General features: G+C 41.5%; 1 protein-coding gene across 15 annotated transcripts in view; it reads right to left on the bottom strand.

Annotated features, from left to right (window-relative positions):
* APBB2 (amyloid beta precursor protein binding family B member 2) overlaps window positions 1-12,612 on the bottom strand; it is a 457,842-nt gene that overhangs the window by 153,440 nt on the left and 291,790 nt on the right. For 11 of the 15 annotated variants that reach the window (XM_075567343.1, XM_075567401.1, XM_075567410.1 and 8 more), the window contains one exon: window positions 4,656-4,864. In XM_075567343.1, coding sequence (XP_075423458.1) covers window positions 4,656-4,864 — 209 coding nt within the window. The remainder of the gene's footprint in view (window positions 1-4,655; window positions 4,865-12,612) is intronic. The other 4 variants (XM_075567420.1, XM_075567451.1, XM_075567461.1 and 1 more) reach the window with 1 other exon arrangement.

The raw sequence follows: 12,612 nt of genomic DNA, 5'->3' as shown, positions 1-12,612 counted from the left end.
ACTTTCCTATTAAAGCCATGTACATTAGTATGAATTGCTGCAATGTCTAATTATTTTTTGTGTACAGTGAAATAATTGTATCCAGACCACGCAGGGTGTCTACTTTGTACTGATCCCTTTGAAATTAGTGATTTAGCCCGTTAATCACCATAAAATGAGCAGTCGCGGTTCGATGCGTATCTAAATATTTATTACTTTTTTTTTTTTCGTGCATGACAGCGGATAACATCAATCTGCTTTTATTTTAAATATATAATTTGATGCCTCAAAGCAAATAAAATATTCATGACTCCAAAATTTGCATGTCTGTTTCATACAATAATAATGTATTGGTCGCTGTGCTAAAATATTCACGCTCAGGAGGGTTTAATGTTTATTTCATGTCCTATCATTTCCCTGGCTTTACACAGACAACTTTGGCTGTCTGAAGAAAAAGGCTAGTATGAAAGATAGATGCACAATGACAAAAAGGCCTAGCCAGAGACAGAACGAGTCAATATTTCATGCACCTTGTTTGCACACTGGAGATTCCAAACATCCCTGCAGACTGCCTGTCGCATCACATCAGTCCAAATGAGTGTGAAATTAAAATGTACTGTATGTATGTGTGTTTTTAAAAGGGACTTTTCCTGTGTATGACCTCGTTGATATCTGGTGATATAAAGGTTTGACATTTGTGTCGCTGATTTTTAGCGTCACCTATTTTTAACCCTTTTAGTGTCCCGAGCCGGCGATGACGTGACCGCTTCGGTGATATCGCCTCCGCTGGAGTCATCCCCCCTTCTGCCCGACGTCAGTGCAGATCGTGTCCTGAGCTCGATAGGAGCACAGGATGCTATCTCCCCCACAAGTGTTTTTTTTTAGCCTCCACACCATGGGGTTCCAAAACCCTTGGGCACTGAAAGGGATTGCACTTTTCAATTGAAGCAATTTTTGCAGGAGGGGGGGAGAGAGGTAGTTCTTCAGAGCTGAAGAATGCTATTTGCAGCTCTGGGGACTCCCCATGTCCGAGATACTTCTTGCTTTTGAAGGAAATTTAAATGGCCGTCCGATAGGAAGCTGCAACAACACTGGCCAGAGATTTGGCAGCCATTTCTTTTCCCCTGGAGGGAGATTTAAACCTAGTAACTTCAACCGTACGAATCTCGGGAACAGGGGAGGGGGAGGAGTCTCCAGAGCTGAAAATAGTGCGATTTATCTCCGGGAAACCGACGGTTCCTATCCTGTAAAAATAACGGGGGGTAAAAGTGCATTAAGAAGGGGGAATGATGCTTTAAGGTCCAATTTCTTTTTGCAGAAACTCCCTATCTCACGGATTTGTATCCTTGGTTGGTGACAGCTCTGTAGAAGTTTAATGGCTGCCTGCAACTTTGTGCTCAACACAACAATTGTGAGCTATGATACAAGTAAACGTGCCGAAGATGGCAATATTTAAGCTTTAAATGATAGGTTTGACTGAACCAAGGAGTCTCTGGACCCGTGGCTAGTCCGGCCCTGCCCTCTGCAGGAAGGGTTTTTGCTTGCTGATAATTTATTTCTGCATATGAAAACCCTCCATTTAAAGCAGCAAAACATGTAAAATCTTATGTTTTTTAAAAAAAATTAATCAGTTCTGTAGTATTAGATCATTGTGATTTTTTTTTTAATTCAACTCTTAATGTCATTTTTAATGAGTTTTTAAGCATCCTTTGATTTCTATAGCCAGTTTTAACCCACCTCCCTAGCAGTGCAAAGCAGATCTTTATAACACTTTCCTGTTTGGGATAATTTGTTGCCAATGTTCCCAGCAGTTTGAGCTGCAAACTGTAACAATAGATAATGTTACTTTAGTAAAATAAGGATACATTGTAGCTGATGAGTTACACTGACTGAAGGATTAATTGAAACTGAAAAGCGTCCATTTCATTAGGCACACAATCAGGATTTTGACAGATTTATAATAGGAGCACCAAAGGATTGTCAGTTTAGGTAAGAATGTAGAATTATACACTGTCTCATGCTTAACATATGAAAATAATGGGATAAAAGGGGGGGATGTAGTATTGCTGCTTTAAAGAAGTGTACAGTAAGAGAACAGTAATATCTATTTTTTTTTCATGCCTAAATAAAATAAAGCTGAACCCGATGATTAAATATGCTTTAAAGTTAAAAAAAAAAAAAAAAAAAAGCAAAGCTGATCTGACAGGAAAGAAAAGACACAATAGTCAATATTTATTGGATTTCATGGATCTATGTTTAGTTTTTTTCTTCTTTTTTTTTTCTTGGTACTTAAAAAAAAAAATCAATTAAAATGGTCAAACTTTTTGAATAAACACCACTAACTTTTGCAAAAAGCTAGAAGTTCAAAAAAGTTGAAACAACTTTTGAGAGCAAAAAAAAAATCAGATTTTTGTTTTTTTAATCCAACATCAAAACCAGTTGAGTATTGGACGAATCAAAATGTTTTTAATCAGCAGGTCCTAATACACACATGTAATCGCAGAAGTTATCGAGAGATATCTTCCCAAAGGAGAGAGGTGGAGATAACTTGTGTTGTAGCAATAAGCTTGGGAAGTGTATGTATATATTTCTTAGTGCACTTTTGTTTTTTGTAGCTCACACAATCCACTGCATACGCCCAGATCTACAAACGGTGCTAAGCTTTAGCACGCCTCGGCTCCCATTCATATGAATCAGGATAAAGGCGTGCTAAAGCTTAGCACCATTCTGTGAATCTGGATCTATGTGCATCTACATTTTAACCCCTTAGGCACCACATACATGTCACACATCCCATGCTATTGACTATCATTGTTTTGTATCCTCTTTTCTCTACGTAGTGGAGGAAATACAAAGGACAGTATCACATTGGTAGCGTAGGAATCTGCTGAAAGGGGCGACCTTAATGTGGTAGCAGCTTAACATGTTTTGGCCAAAAGATTAAACTAAATGGCCCTTACAGTACTTATGAGAAGAACATTTTTTTTAAATGAACTAAATAATGTGTCACACCGGATGTGCGTTGGGGCGTCTTTGTTTACTGCTACATATTTGAGGTCAATTTCCCCGTAGCTCGCCAGTTTGCACTATTAAATATAGAAATATATAATACAATGGGTCCGGGTTTTTAGCTTGCAAAGATTGTCTAGAAACGCCTCCCATAACTTATTCTATTGCTCCATATACAGATGTAGCAGCCATTAATGTACTGGCTATCAGTATCCCGCAGTAATGCGTGAAATCACACAATTACAGTAGGTAGCAAAATTGCCCAGTTTTGCAACTTGCATCTACATGGAATAGAAAATCGCACAATAACATAAGAAAGCATGCGTCTGCGGTAACGCGTTATCATGCCATAGCGAAAGTAGTAACTGCTACTTCTGTAAATACTTCCCATAGCATTAGCTGACAAGAGCAGCTCAAAGCAGATGCTAAATACATTGATATTAATAGAGGTATGCTCAAAATAACACTTTGATGGAGTTATTCATTAAACTGTGCTAGTGCCAATGATGGTGCTATGGTATGGACATTCCCATTGATGTGAATGGGAGTTTCTGCACATTAGTGCCCCGATCGTAGTTTCATGAATCACCCCTGTGAGTTAGTCACAAGAAAAGCCAGCCTGGAGCTTGATACTTGGCCCACTAAATGTAAAAAAGCATAAATATTTAGGAGAAGAAAAACGATTACGAGGTAACAGGACCTTCTAACAACAATGTTTGCCCTTTTCCTGTCATAACCCTCTTAAAGTGGACAAAAAAAGCTGTAGAGCCAGATGGGTTAAGTGGCCATGAGAACTGCTACTGTAGAATTTGTCCATATAACTCTCAACACTACAAAACCCTCATACTCAATGACTTTACTGCAAGAGGTGCATGAAAGACATTGCTCTACAGCAAAAGAGGACTTCAACCAAAGCGGCCAAGCAGATGGCTCTTTGGCTTCAAGGGGCCGATTATGTTGGCTTCCAATAAGTAATTACTGTTACAGTGCACAGGGAGCCTATCGTAATCTACAGTCACATATGAATAACTCTGCTTTACAAGGACTGGCTTTATGAAAGTCATATTGGATTTTTCGTACAATCCTAGTACTCTTTTTTTTTTTTAATTATTATTATTTTATTAATTATTATTTATTTTAATTACATACAGTAATTTGATTTAAAAAAATAGGATTCCCCTTTTCGATATTTTATTAATTTCTGATCCTGTAAAATAAAATAAACATGGCCCAACTAGACTCTTACAGAGGCTGAACTTGCCTGAATATGCCATGTTACTGCCACCACTTCTACTTCACACCTGTGAATTAAATGAACTACTCTATTAAAAAATTATTTAACCATGCCAAGTGGTGTCCCCCACCCAAAGAAGTCCGATTGCTGATTGGCATCTTATACGATTCAAGGTGGCCGGCAACTTTGGAGACCTGATAAAGGAAGACCACATTGGAACTCATGGTGTCCTCCATTACCAAAATATGTAGAGAACAAAACCGCAGGTAGTAGTGATTGCACCTACAGACGTAGCAAGACTTAACATCTCTGGTGCCTCGGCCGTGGTGGTTGCGGCACCAAAGGACTAATGCTGTGGGGGGTCCCATTCAGAAGCATGGACCCCCACCGCAGCGCGTTGGAAGCAGACACTGTCCCTAGCACCGCATTTCACCTCATTCTCTGGAGTAGGAGATGAACTGGCAGAGCTGAGCGATCCCTTCCGTGACCCCGGGAGATCCACTGGTGCGGACACAGGACGCTCCCACTGGGTTGCTCCAGTTGGTATGTGCCAGTAGTAGATCCCAGCAATATCATTGATTTTTTTCCAGCCTGGTGGTAGGTCCGGGTCTGTCTGAAATGAGTGGTCGCTCCATATATCTGCTGGAAAATGGGAAGAAAAAGAAAACTCGCATAAAGCTACGATCTGGGATTTTACAAGCATACCATTTACTTGGCATACCCCAATATCCCTACCTCCAAGTACCAATGACTTAACTCATCAAGGAAACAATGCAAAGGCCCATATATTTTACCTGTTTTTTGGGGCCTGCGATACAATGCGTTGCAATCCGTATCCTTTCAAAGCAGCTGAACATGTGGCTTTATTTTTAATAGGTTTGAACCGGGTTCATTTAAACTCTATGCTCCCCGAAATCCCTTCGTAGGGAGTGCTGGTAGCAGCTCCACTGGGTTAAATTCCCAGTCACACGGACCAATAGGAAGCCACACTGGATGATGTCACGGCTTCCTATTGACCCGGGTCACATGGGACATTTAAGCCGCCATTTTGATAGCCCCACATAGCCCAGCCGGAGCTGCTACCGGCACCCCCCATGGAGGTAAATATCTCGGGAGCAGGATGTCTCCGGAGCTGAAATTAATGTGGTTCCGCTTCGAGACCCCCTGCTTTAATCCTATAACTGTACAAATATGTAAAAAGAAAAGCAGGGTTGCCTCTTTAAGGGGAAGAGGGGTGTGCAGTTGATCACAATAACCTCTCCCCAAATATAATTTGCTGTTGCATGAATTCAATTTATATCATAACTATTTCCACTGTATGTCTGCCAATGTAATCGCTTAGGGCAAATAGTCTCTGCTGCATCTGCAACCATTTATGGCAGATTTATATCATAACGTGTTGCATATATAATCACTGCTGTATATTGAAATATTAAATATTGAATGCAGCAATGAATGACATACTTAGAAAGTTTTTTGTTTCGTTTTTTTTAGAAAAAAACAAAATCAGACAGGAACTACAAAGATGCAAATGACTTAACTTTACCATATGAGTAATGAAAATAAGACAATAAAGTAGAATCTATACTGGCATAAGAAAACTTCAGGTGTTAGAAACTAAGGGGCAGATCCAGAGATCTCCGTTATAGGTATAGATCTCCTCAATAGGTAACGGACATTATTTCCAACACGTTTTAACGGGTATCCACTAAGCTAATTATATGCAAAAACAACATGTTAGTTATCTCATTAGAATGGGTTTTAACGCCATGTAAAGTGTGTTGGCTTAACATGAATCATGTTATACCTGCATTACCTACATGTGGTGATTACTCCCTCCAGACACTGAAATGGGGGAGGTGGCGAGAGAGAGAGCGAGACCTATTTTAGTAGAGTCCCAAGCACTATATATCCCATCGCAAGGGGCCAAAGACTTGTCAGCGTAGGTCTATGGAAATCTTTTAGGAATTGTGGGGTGCGAGTCATTTAAATATACTTTGCATATCACATTAGCATATCTCCCAGGTATCTGTGGTATGCTCCATTTTGAGCACAGACGTTCTCCATATGTTATTTGGAGAGGGGTTTGAGGGGAGATATATAGTGCTTAATTAGTCTCAGTCTCTCTATCTCTCTGAGCAATGAGTTAAAATTAAATTATTTGCTTTAATGCAGACTGTAGGCGTTATAATTAACCTAAGGTTCATTTAGGTTAAATAGGCTAACAGAGCTGTGTGGATCTGCCCTATAGAAAGCTAAAAGTACAGTAGATAATATCAATTTGACCCTCCTAATTTTCTTTCATATAACTGTAAACAACACAGGTTTACACAGACTTGTCTATTTAAAAAAAAAAGAAATGAAATGATCCGCGTGTGCTGGGCTCCCACGTACGGTTTTGTATGTAATCCTTGAAAGCATTTCAAGTGAAACACCATGCCGCAGATATAAAGTCATTCACTGCAATATCAAATATTTCCCCTTGAGCTGTCATCCTTTAGACATAGACATGATGTACAGTATGCCAGCAATATAATGAATTCAGCGCTGCACGCCATGAGTCACAGTTTGACAATATAATCAGGACACGTTGCAATTAAACAATATTTTACATTCCTCAATGAGGCCACAAATCTCCTAGAAGAATTATACATTGTATTTTCTGTGTTTTATTGTTCTCCGTAGGAAGGGGAAAAAAAGCAAAATGAAATGATAAAACACGACCGTATTTAATAAATGATCACTTTACTTGGCCGCACTGTAAGACATTCAGGTGCATTTCATCTTTGCTTGATGAACTCAAGCATTAAGGAAACTGGGCAACCGTGTGGCTTGCAGGATTGCTGAATAGTTTATAGAAAAAGTTCTTTGTCGCCTTCGCACTCGGTTTAGGATCTAACCTATTTATGTCCAAATCAGCATATTTTATCAACAATCTCTTCTCGAGATTTGAAGGCCCTTAATCAACGGGGTCGGAAATCCTCTTTCCCGTGCTGGGGAAGAGTACAACTCCAATGAGATGAATGAGGATAGCATATTTTCCAGCACGGAGTAGGCGTGTACATTGCATATATCAAGGGTGGCCAAGTCCTGTCCATAAGGGCCACCAACAGGTCAGGTATTCAGGATATCCATGCTTCAGCACAGGTGGCTCAATCAGTGGCCCAATCAACGACCTAGCATATGGTATAGGGGCCAATGACTCTAAGTAACCGGAAGGCTCTCAGGTTTACTTCTCTGCTACCAGAGGGGCCTTAAACTCATCGCCTGAGCAGGAAAGGTTTATTCCATAGGGCTGAATATAATAATAAGCTATTAATTGACCTTGTGCATCAATGTATAGGTGCATTACAAGCACCACCTACATTTCGATATTGGTGCAAGCGGCACAGGGACATCACGTGACTTGTCCAAGATGACAAGGAGCCGACACTGGGGTTTGAATCATGGTCTTCCTTGGGTGATAATTACACAGGGGAAAAGAATGCTGGATTTTCTTTTCCGGACCAAATCAGGTAAAGGGAAAGGGAGGGCACTTTTCCTGTTAAAGTCCTACTCAGCACATGCTGTAGTAATATTGGATGAAAGGGTGTAACTCAAGGAAATCAAACACTCCCCGGTTTCAGCTTGCCAAAACTATACACTGAATGGTAATAAGAATGTGTCTGGTTACACATCCCCCGCAAGGCACTGCAGTCACACCTGAAGCAGATAAACGTACAATTCCACACGGGTCAATTCGGAAAACCTGCAGCAGTCTTCTGTGTTGGAGAAATAACAATGCAACATTATATATTACTGGGACTCCCAGTGTTTTATACGCTGATCACTGTTAGTGTGTTTTTCACAGTTATGCTGTCAGAGTTTCACGTACAAAGCTATTAAACACACTCTAAACTTGTTGCCACCTTCGTGACGGTTAGAGGAGAGACCAGGCCCATCCCAAGGGTACGTGTCGCCATTAGGCAAGCACTAAGCAGGGGGTCTCCGGACCTGAATCACATTAGTTTCGGCTCCTGTGACTCCTTGCTTCCTGAGATACACACCTCCTTAGGGGGTGCCGGTGTCTCTGCTCAGTTTTTAGCTGTCCCATCACACGGGCCAATAGGAAGCCGTGACGTCCTTTTGGCCCATATGACCGGGGGCTTAACACCTGAGCAGGAGATACCGGCACTCCCTAAGTAAGCGGTCCTAGGAGCCTAAATTAATGCGGTTCAGCTCTGGAGATCCCTTGCTTCAATCCTACATATATATTTAAAAAAAGGAGATCAGTGGTGCCACCCTCTGAGACATGCCGCCCCTAGGCGGAGCCTTACCTAAGCGCAGGGGTGCGCAAACTGGGGGGCACAATATTTTTTAAGGGGGGTGCTGGGAGAGGGGATGATGGGAGTGGAGCAGCGTGTGGCGAGGAGGATGGTGGTGGAAGAAGAGGATGGAGGACCGCCAGCACAGAGCAGGGGACAGAGGCGTTGGACGATGGAAGCAAAACAGTACAGCTGGGGAGGAGCGGGCCCCAGCGGTCCGACCTCGAAGTCTTCACTGACTTCACCAAGTGCTCCTCCCAGGCCACCCTCCTCCTCTGCAGCCGTCCAACTCCTCTGTCGCCTTGCTCTGCTCTAGCGGTCCTCCGTCCTCTTCTCCTGCTGCCCTCTTCTGCCAATGCCCCGTTCCTCTCCCGTGGTCCTCCTCCACCGAAGCCAGGTAGGCATTGTTAAGGAGGTGAGTGTGTGAGAGGATAGGGGCTGAGAGGAGAGGGATGAGAGAGGAAGAGAGGAAATGAGAGAGGAAGAGAGAGAATGAGAGAAGAGGAGAGGGGATGAGAGAAGAGGAGAGGGGATGAGAGAGGAGGAGAGGGGATGAGAGAGGAGAAGAGGGGAGGATAGGGGATGAGAGAGGAGGAGAGGGGAGGAGAGGGGAGGAGAGGGGACGAGAGGGGATGAGAGAGGACGAGAGGGGATGAGAGAGGAGGAAAGGTATAAGTGGAGGAAAGGGGTGAGAAAAGACGAGGGGGTGAGGGAGAGGATGTGGTGTGGGAGAGGAGATGAGGGGGAGAGAGAGTATGCATTACTAGTTGAAATAATAATTGAAAAAAATTGCTGTCAGTAATATCTTATTATACTACTACACTTATTTATTTAAAAAAAACCATATAAAACGTGTCACGTTTTGCGGTTTTAAAACTGTTGAAATATGCAAGTATTTTGAGTATTTGTATGCACATGCATAATGCATACCGATTAATAAAGTTGTTTCCTTCATGTGATTTGGTTACATCAGGCAGGCGGCAGGGGAGCCCGACTAATATCACAGATGAAAAGGGGGGCTCAACATAAAAAGTTTGCTCACCCCGGACCTAAGGTACGGACCTGAGACACCTTTGGCTACATTTCGATAGTCTCCTTTTCGGCTATCTCCTTGAACGTGGCACTGCTGCTTCAGATCCACTGTCTGTTGTTTTTATTCAGCAATCATTCATTGTAAAGAAAATATAGCAGAGTAGGAATTCTTTTTACTATCTAAAATATCCCTCAGAACAAAATGTTATCTGGGAATATATACGGTAGGTGCATTTAATCCACCTGTTGATGTTCCCTTGTTAGGCTGAACTAATTACTACATCAAGCAAATGGGATCCAATATGCACAACGGGGTAGATGTACACACAACGCTCAGAATTGTAAACAGACAGACTCCGCTATCTGAAAAGCCGTCTGAGTCTGAAACTACCAATTGATAAATATCTGACTTCAAACCAAAATACTCAGGAGGCAGACACCATATTAAACCCGTGACAGGTCACTTGTCAAGCACAAAAAAATGGAAAGAAGACAGCTCCATGTATAGTGTTATCCTCCGACTAGTGATATACAGATGTAGCAGACTTCATTATTCTCTTTACTGTGATATGTTGGGATATATTACAATATTCTCTGCCAGCTCTGCTAGTGAATCCTATGGAAACGCTGAGATTCTGAGTGATACTTGGATGTGTTGTGTTATCTGGGGAAACAATGTCACGCAGTACCGTGGCTCAAGGTGATTTTGTAACGTGTCAGAGTAATTACTCAGTAAAATACATAGGCTGTATTGTTTTCGGACACACAAAAATACAGTTATCGCTCAGTACCAAAAAACAAACAATCAAGTATAAGGCTCCAGGTGCGTAGGGAGGAGATAAAGCAAAAACACAAATGGCGAACAGAATCACCCAGGTCCCTATTGGCACGCACTCAGGATGCACAAATATAATTAACAAGGATGCATATCCATTAATTTCAACCAATATTCCCACTACCCCAATGAGGGTATATCAACAATAACAGACAATAAAAACAGAAAATAACAAAACTTTAATGTTGACAGATAGTCACGCCGAAACAAGTGTAAGATGGTAAGCTCCTCGGAGCAGGGACTCCTCTTCCTTAATGTTACTTTTACAGTATGTCTGAAGCACTTATTCCCATGATCTGTTATTTATATTATTTGTTATTTATATGATATGTATTACTACTGTGAAGCGCTATGTACATTTATGGCGCTATATAAATAAAGACATACAGTACAATACAAGTATGTACAGCCGCAGCAGAGGTAAGTATAATAAAGAGTGCACCTGGGGTGCAGTGACGTCACGGTTGTGGCGCCTGCGAGCGGGACGGTGTTCAGGACAGTGTTGGTGGGAGATTTCCTCACTCTGCTTGGAGATACGGTCGTATACCAGACACTGCTGACATTGTGGTGTTGCAGCTGCAGCCTTCTGATATTATCAGTGTTGGGGTTGAGTGTTGGGGCATTATCTGACAGAGGCATTCTTAGGCGTATAGGTGCTTATCACTGCACCACTATCTATTGCCTGCACATACAGCGTGTATGTTGTTACACACCACACTCTTTATTATACTTACCTCTGCTGCGGCTGCAGCTTACGATATACCACGTGTATTCAGTTTGTAGGGTATATACCTTAGCAGGGTTATATTACTAATTACCGCACCACCTTATATATATGGAAAGATTTGTAGTGAGGCTAAGATTATTACAATACAGCTACTAAGCCGATTGATTTCACTACTAACTTTCCACCTGATACACCTCCCCTCAGGGGATCATTTTTATTCCTTTTTAACTCACCTGTACATACTTACACTTGTTTCGGCGTGACTATCTGTCAGCATTAAAGTTTTGTTATTTTCTGTTTTTACACAGACTGTCTGTCTGTTATTGTTGATATACCAACATTGGGGTGGTGGGAATTTTGGTTGTATTGTTTTCGGATCTGATGTCATCAAACAGGTACCACAGAGCCATGATTATTCTACTACTTGACATCAGCTGAAACGGAACATTCTCTAAGCCACGATTCTTTTTTTTTTACTGAATGGCAGACATGTTTGTGAAACGGAGAGCATTATACTCCCGAGATATAGTAAGAAGCAATAGAGCAAGCACAAAATGAACGTGTTTATAAGAGAAGAGTGGGGGGGAAAAACACTGAATGGAAAAATTACACACGGGTCTGTGCAATCTAAGCCAGCCTTTAGTCTTGCCCTCTGTAAATGTTCCTGCTGCCTCCAATAAGCCTATTCGCAGCTGTAATGATACCGGATGGCTCGAGGGCTTCAATGTAGGTTACATCTAAAGATGATTTCTAATTAAATACCCAATTTATTTAAAATCAATCTGTGCCGAAGGTACAGTAAGGGATAATAAGGTAGACACTGAGCTAAGAATAATCTTATAAATATGACAGCGAATAAAAATACCACTTGTGAGCACATTCACATGTCTCAGACAGGTCTGCAACCCTGCTTTTCACTATGATGTCTTAGCATGCAGTGCTTCCACAGCAGCTAGGGATTCTGGGAAATGACATGTAAATGAGCACACACAGTGTCTCCTTTTGCTTCATATCCATTTTAACATGGAGCCCTAGAACAGAAACGGAGGAGAAAAATGAAAAATGCACACAGATTGATCTGTGGTAGATCTGTCCAGTAGACCACTAAGTATGTGTTTTTGAGAAGTGTAATGTTTTAGTTGCACACTATAAATTTCCTTCAGGGAGACTTTCTCTTCACATTAATTGGATTGTCAGCAGTGTGAGTGCAGTAGGAGAGAGGTATATAAGCAAAGTATGCTGATAATTTAAAAATCACTTGGCAAAATCCTAATAAAAATGCAAAAATATTGAATAAAACTAATTAAGTAGGACCATCTTGAACTTTTTACGACTCACACTTGTGGTCACTGCACAGGGCTCCTTTTATTCATTTCCTGCTACATGCATAGGAGCCAGTATGGAAAGCAAATTCAATCTATTGGCATTTCTCAACATTGTCATCAAGTCAGGCAGGTGACGGCAAACAATTCCCTCCACCCAATGCAAGTCC

The sequence above is a fragment of the Ascaphus truei genome, chromosome 1 (assembly GCF_040206685.1).
Source record: "Ascaphus truei isolate aAscTru1 chromosome 1, aAscTru1.hap1, whole genome shotgun sequence".
In the NCBI taxonomy this organism is placed as follows: Eukaryota; Metazoa; Chordata; class Amphibia; order Anura; family Ascaphidae; genus Ascaphus; species Ascaphus truei.
This window is presented reverse-complemented; position numbering and strand designations above follow the sequence as displayed.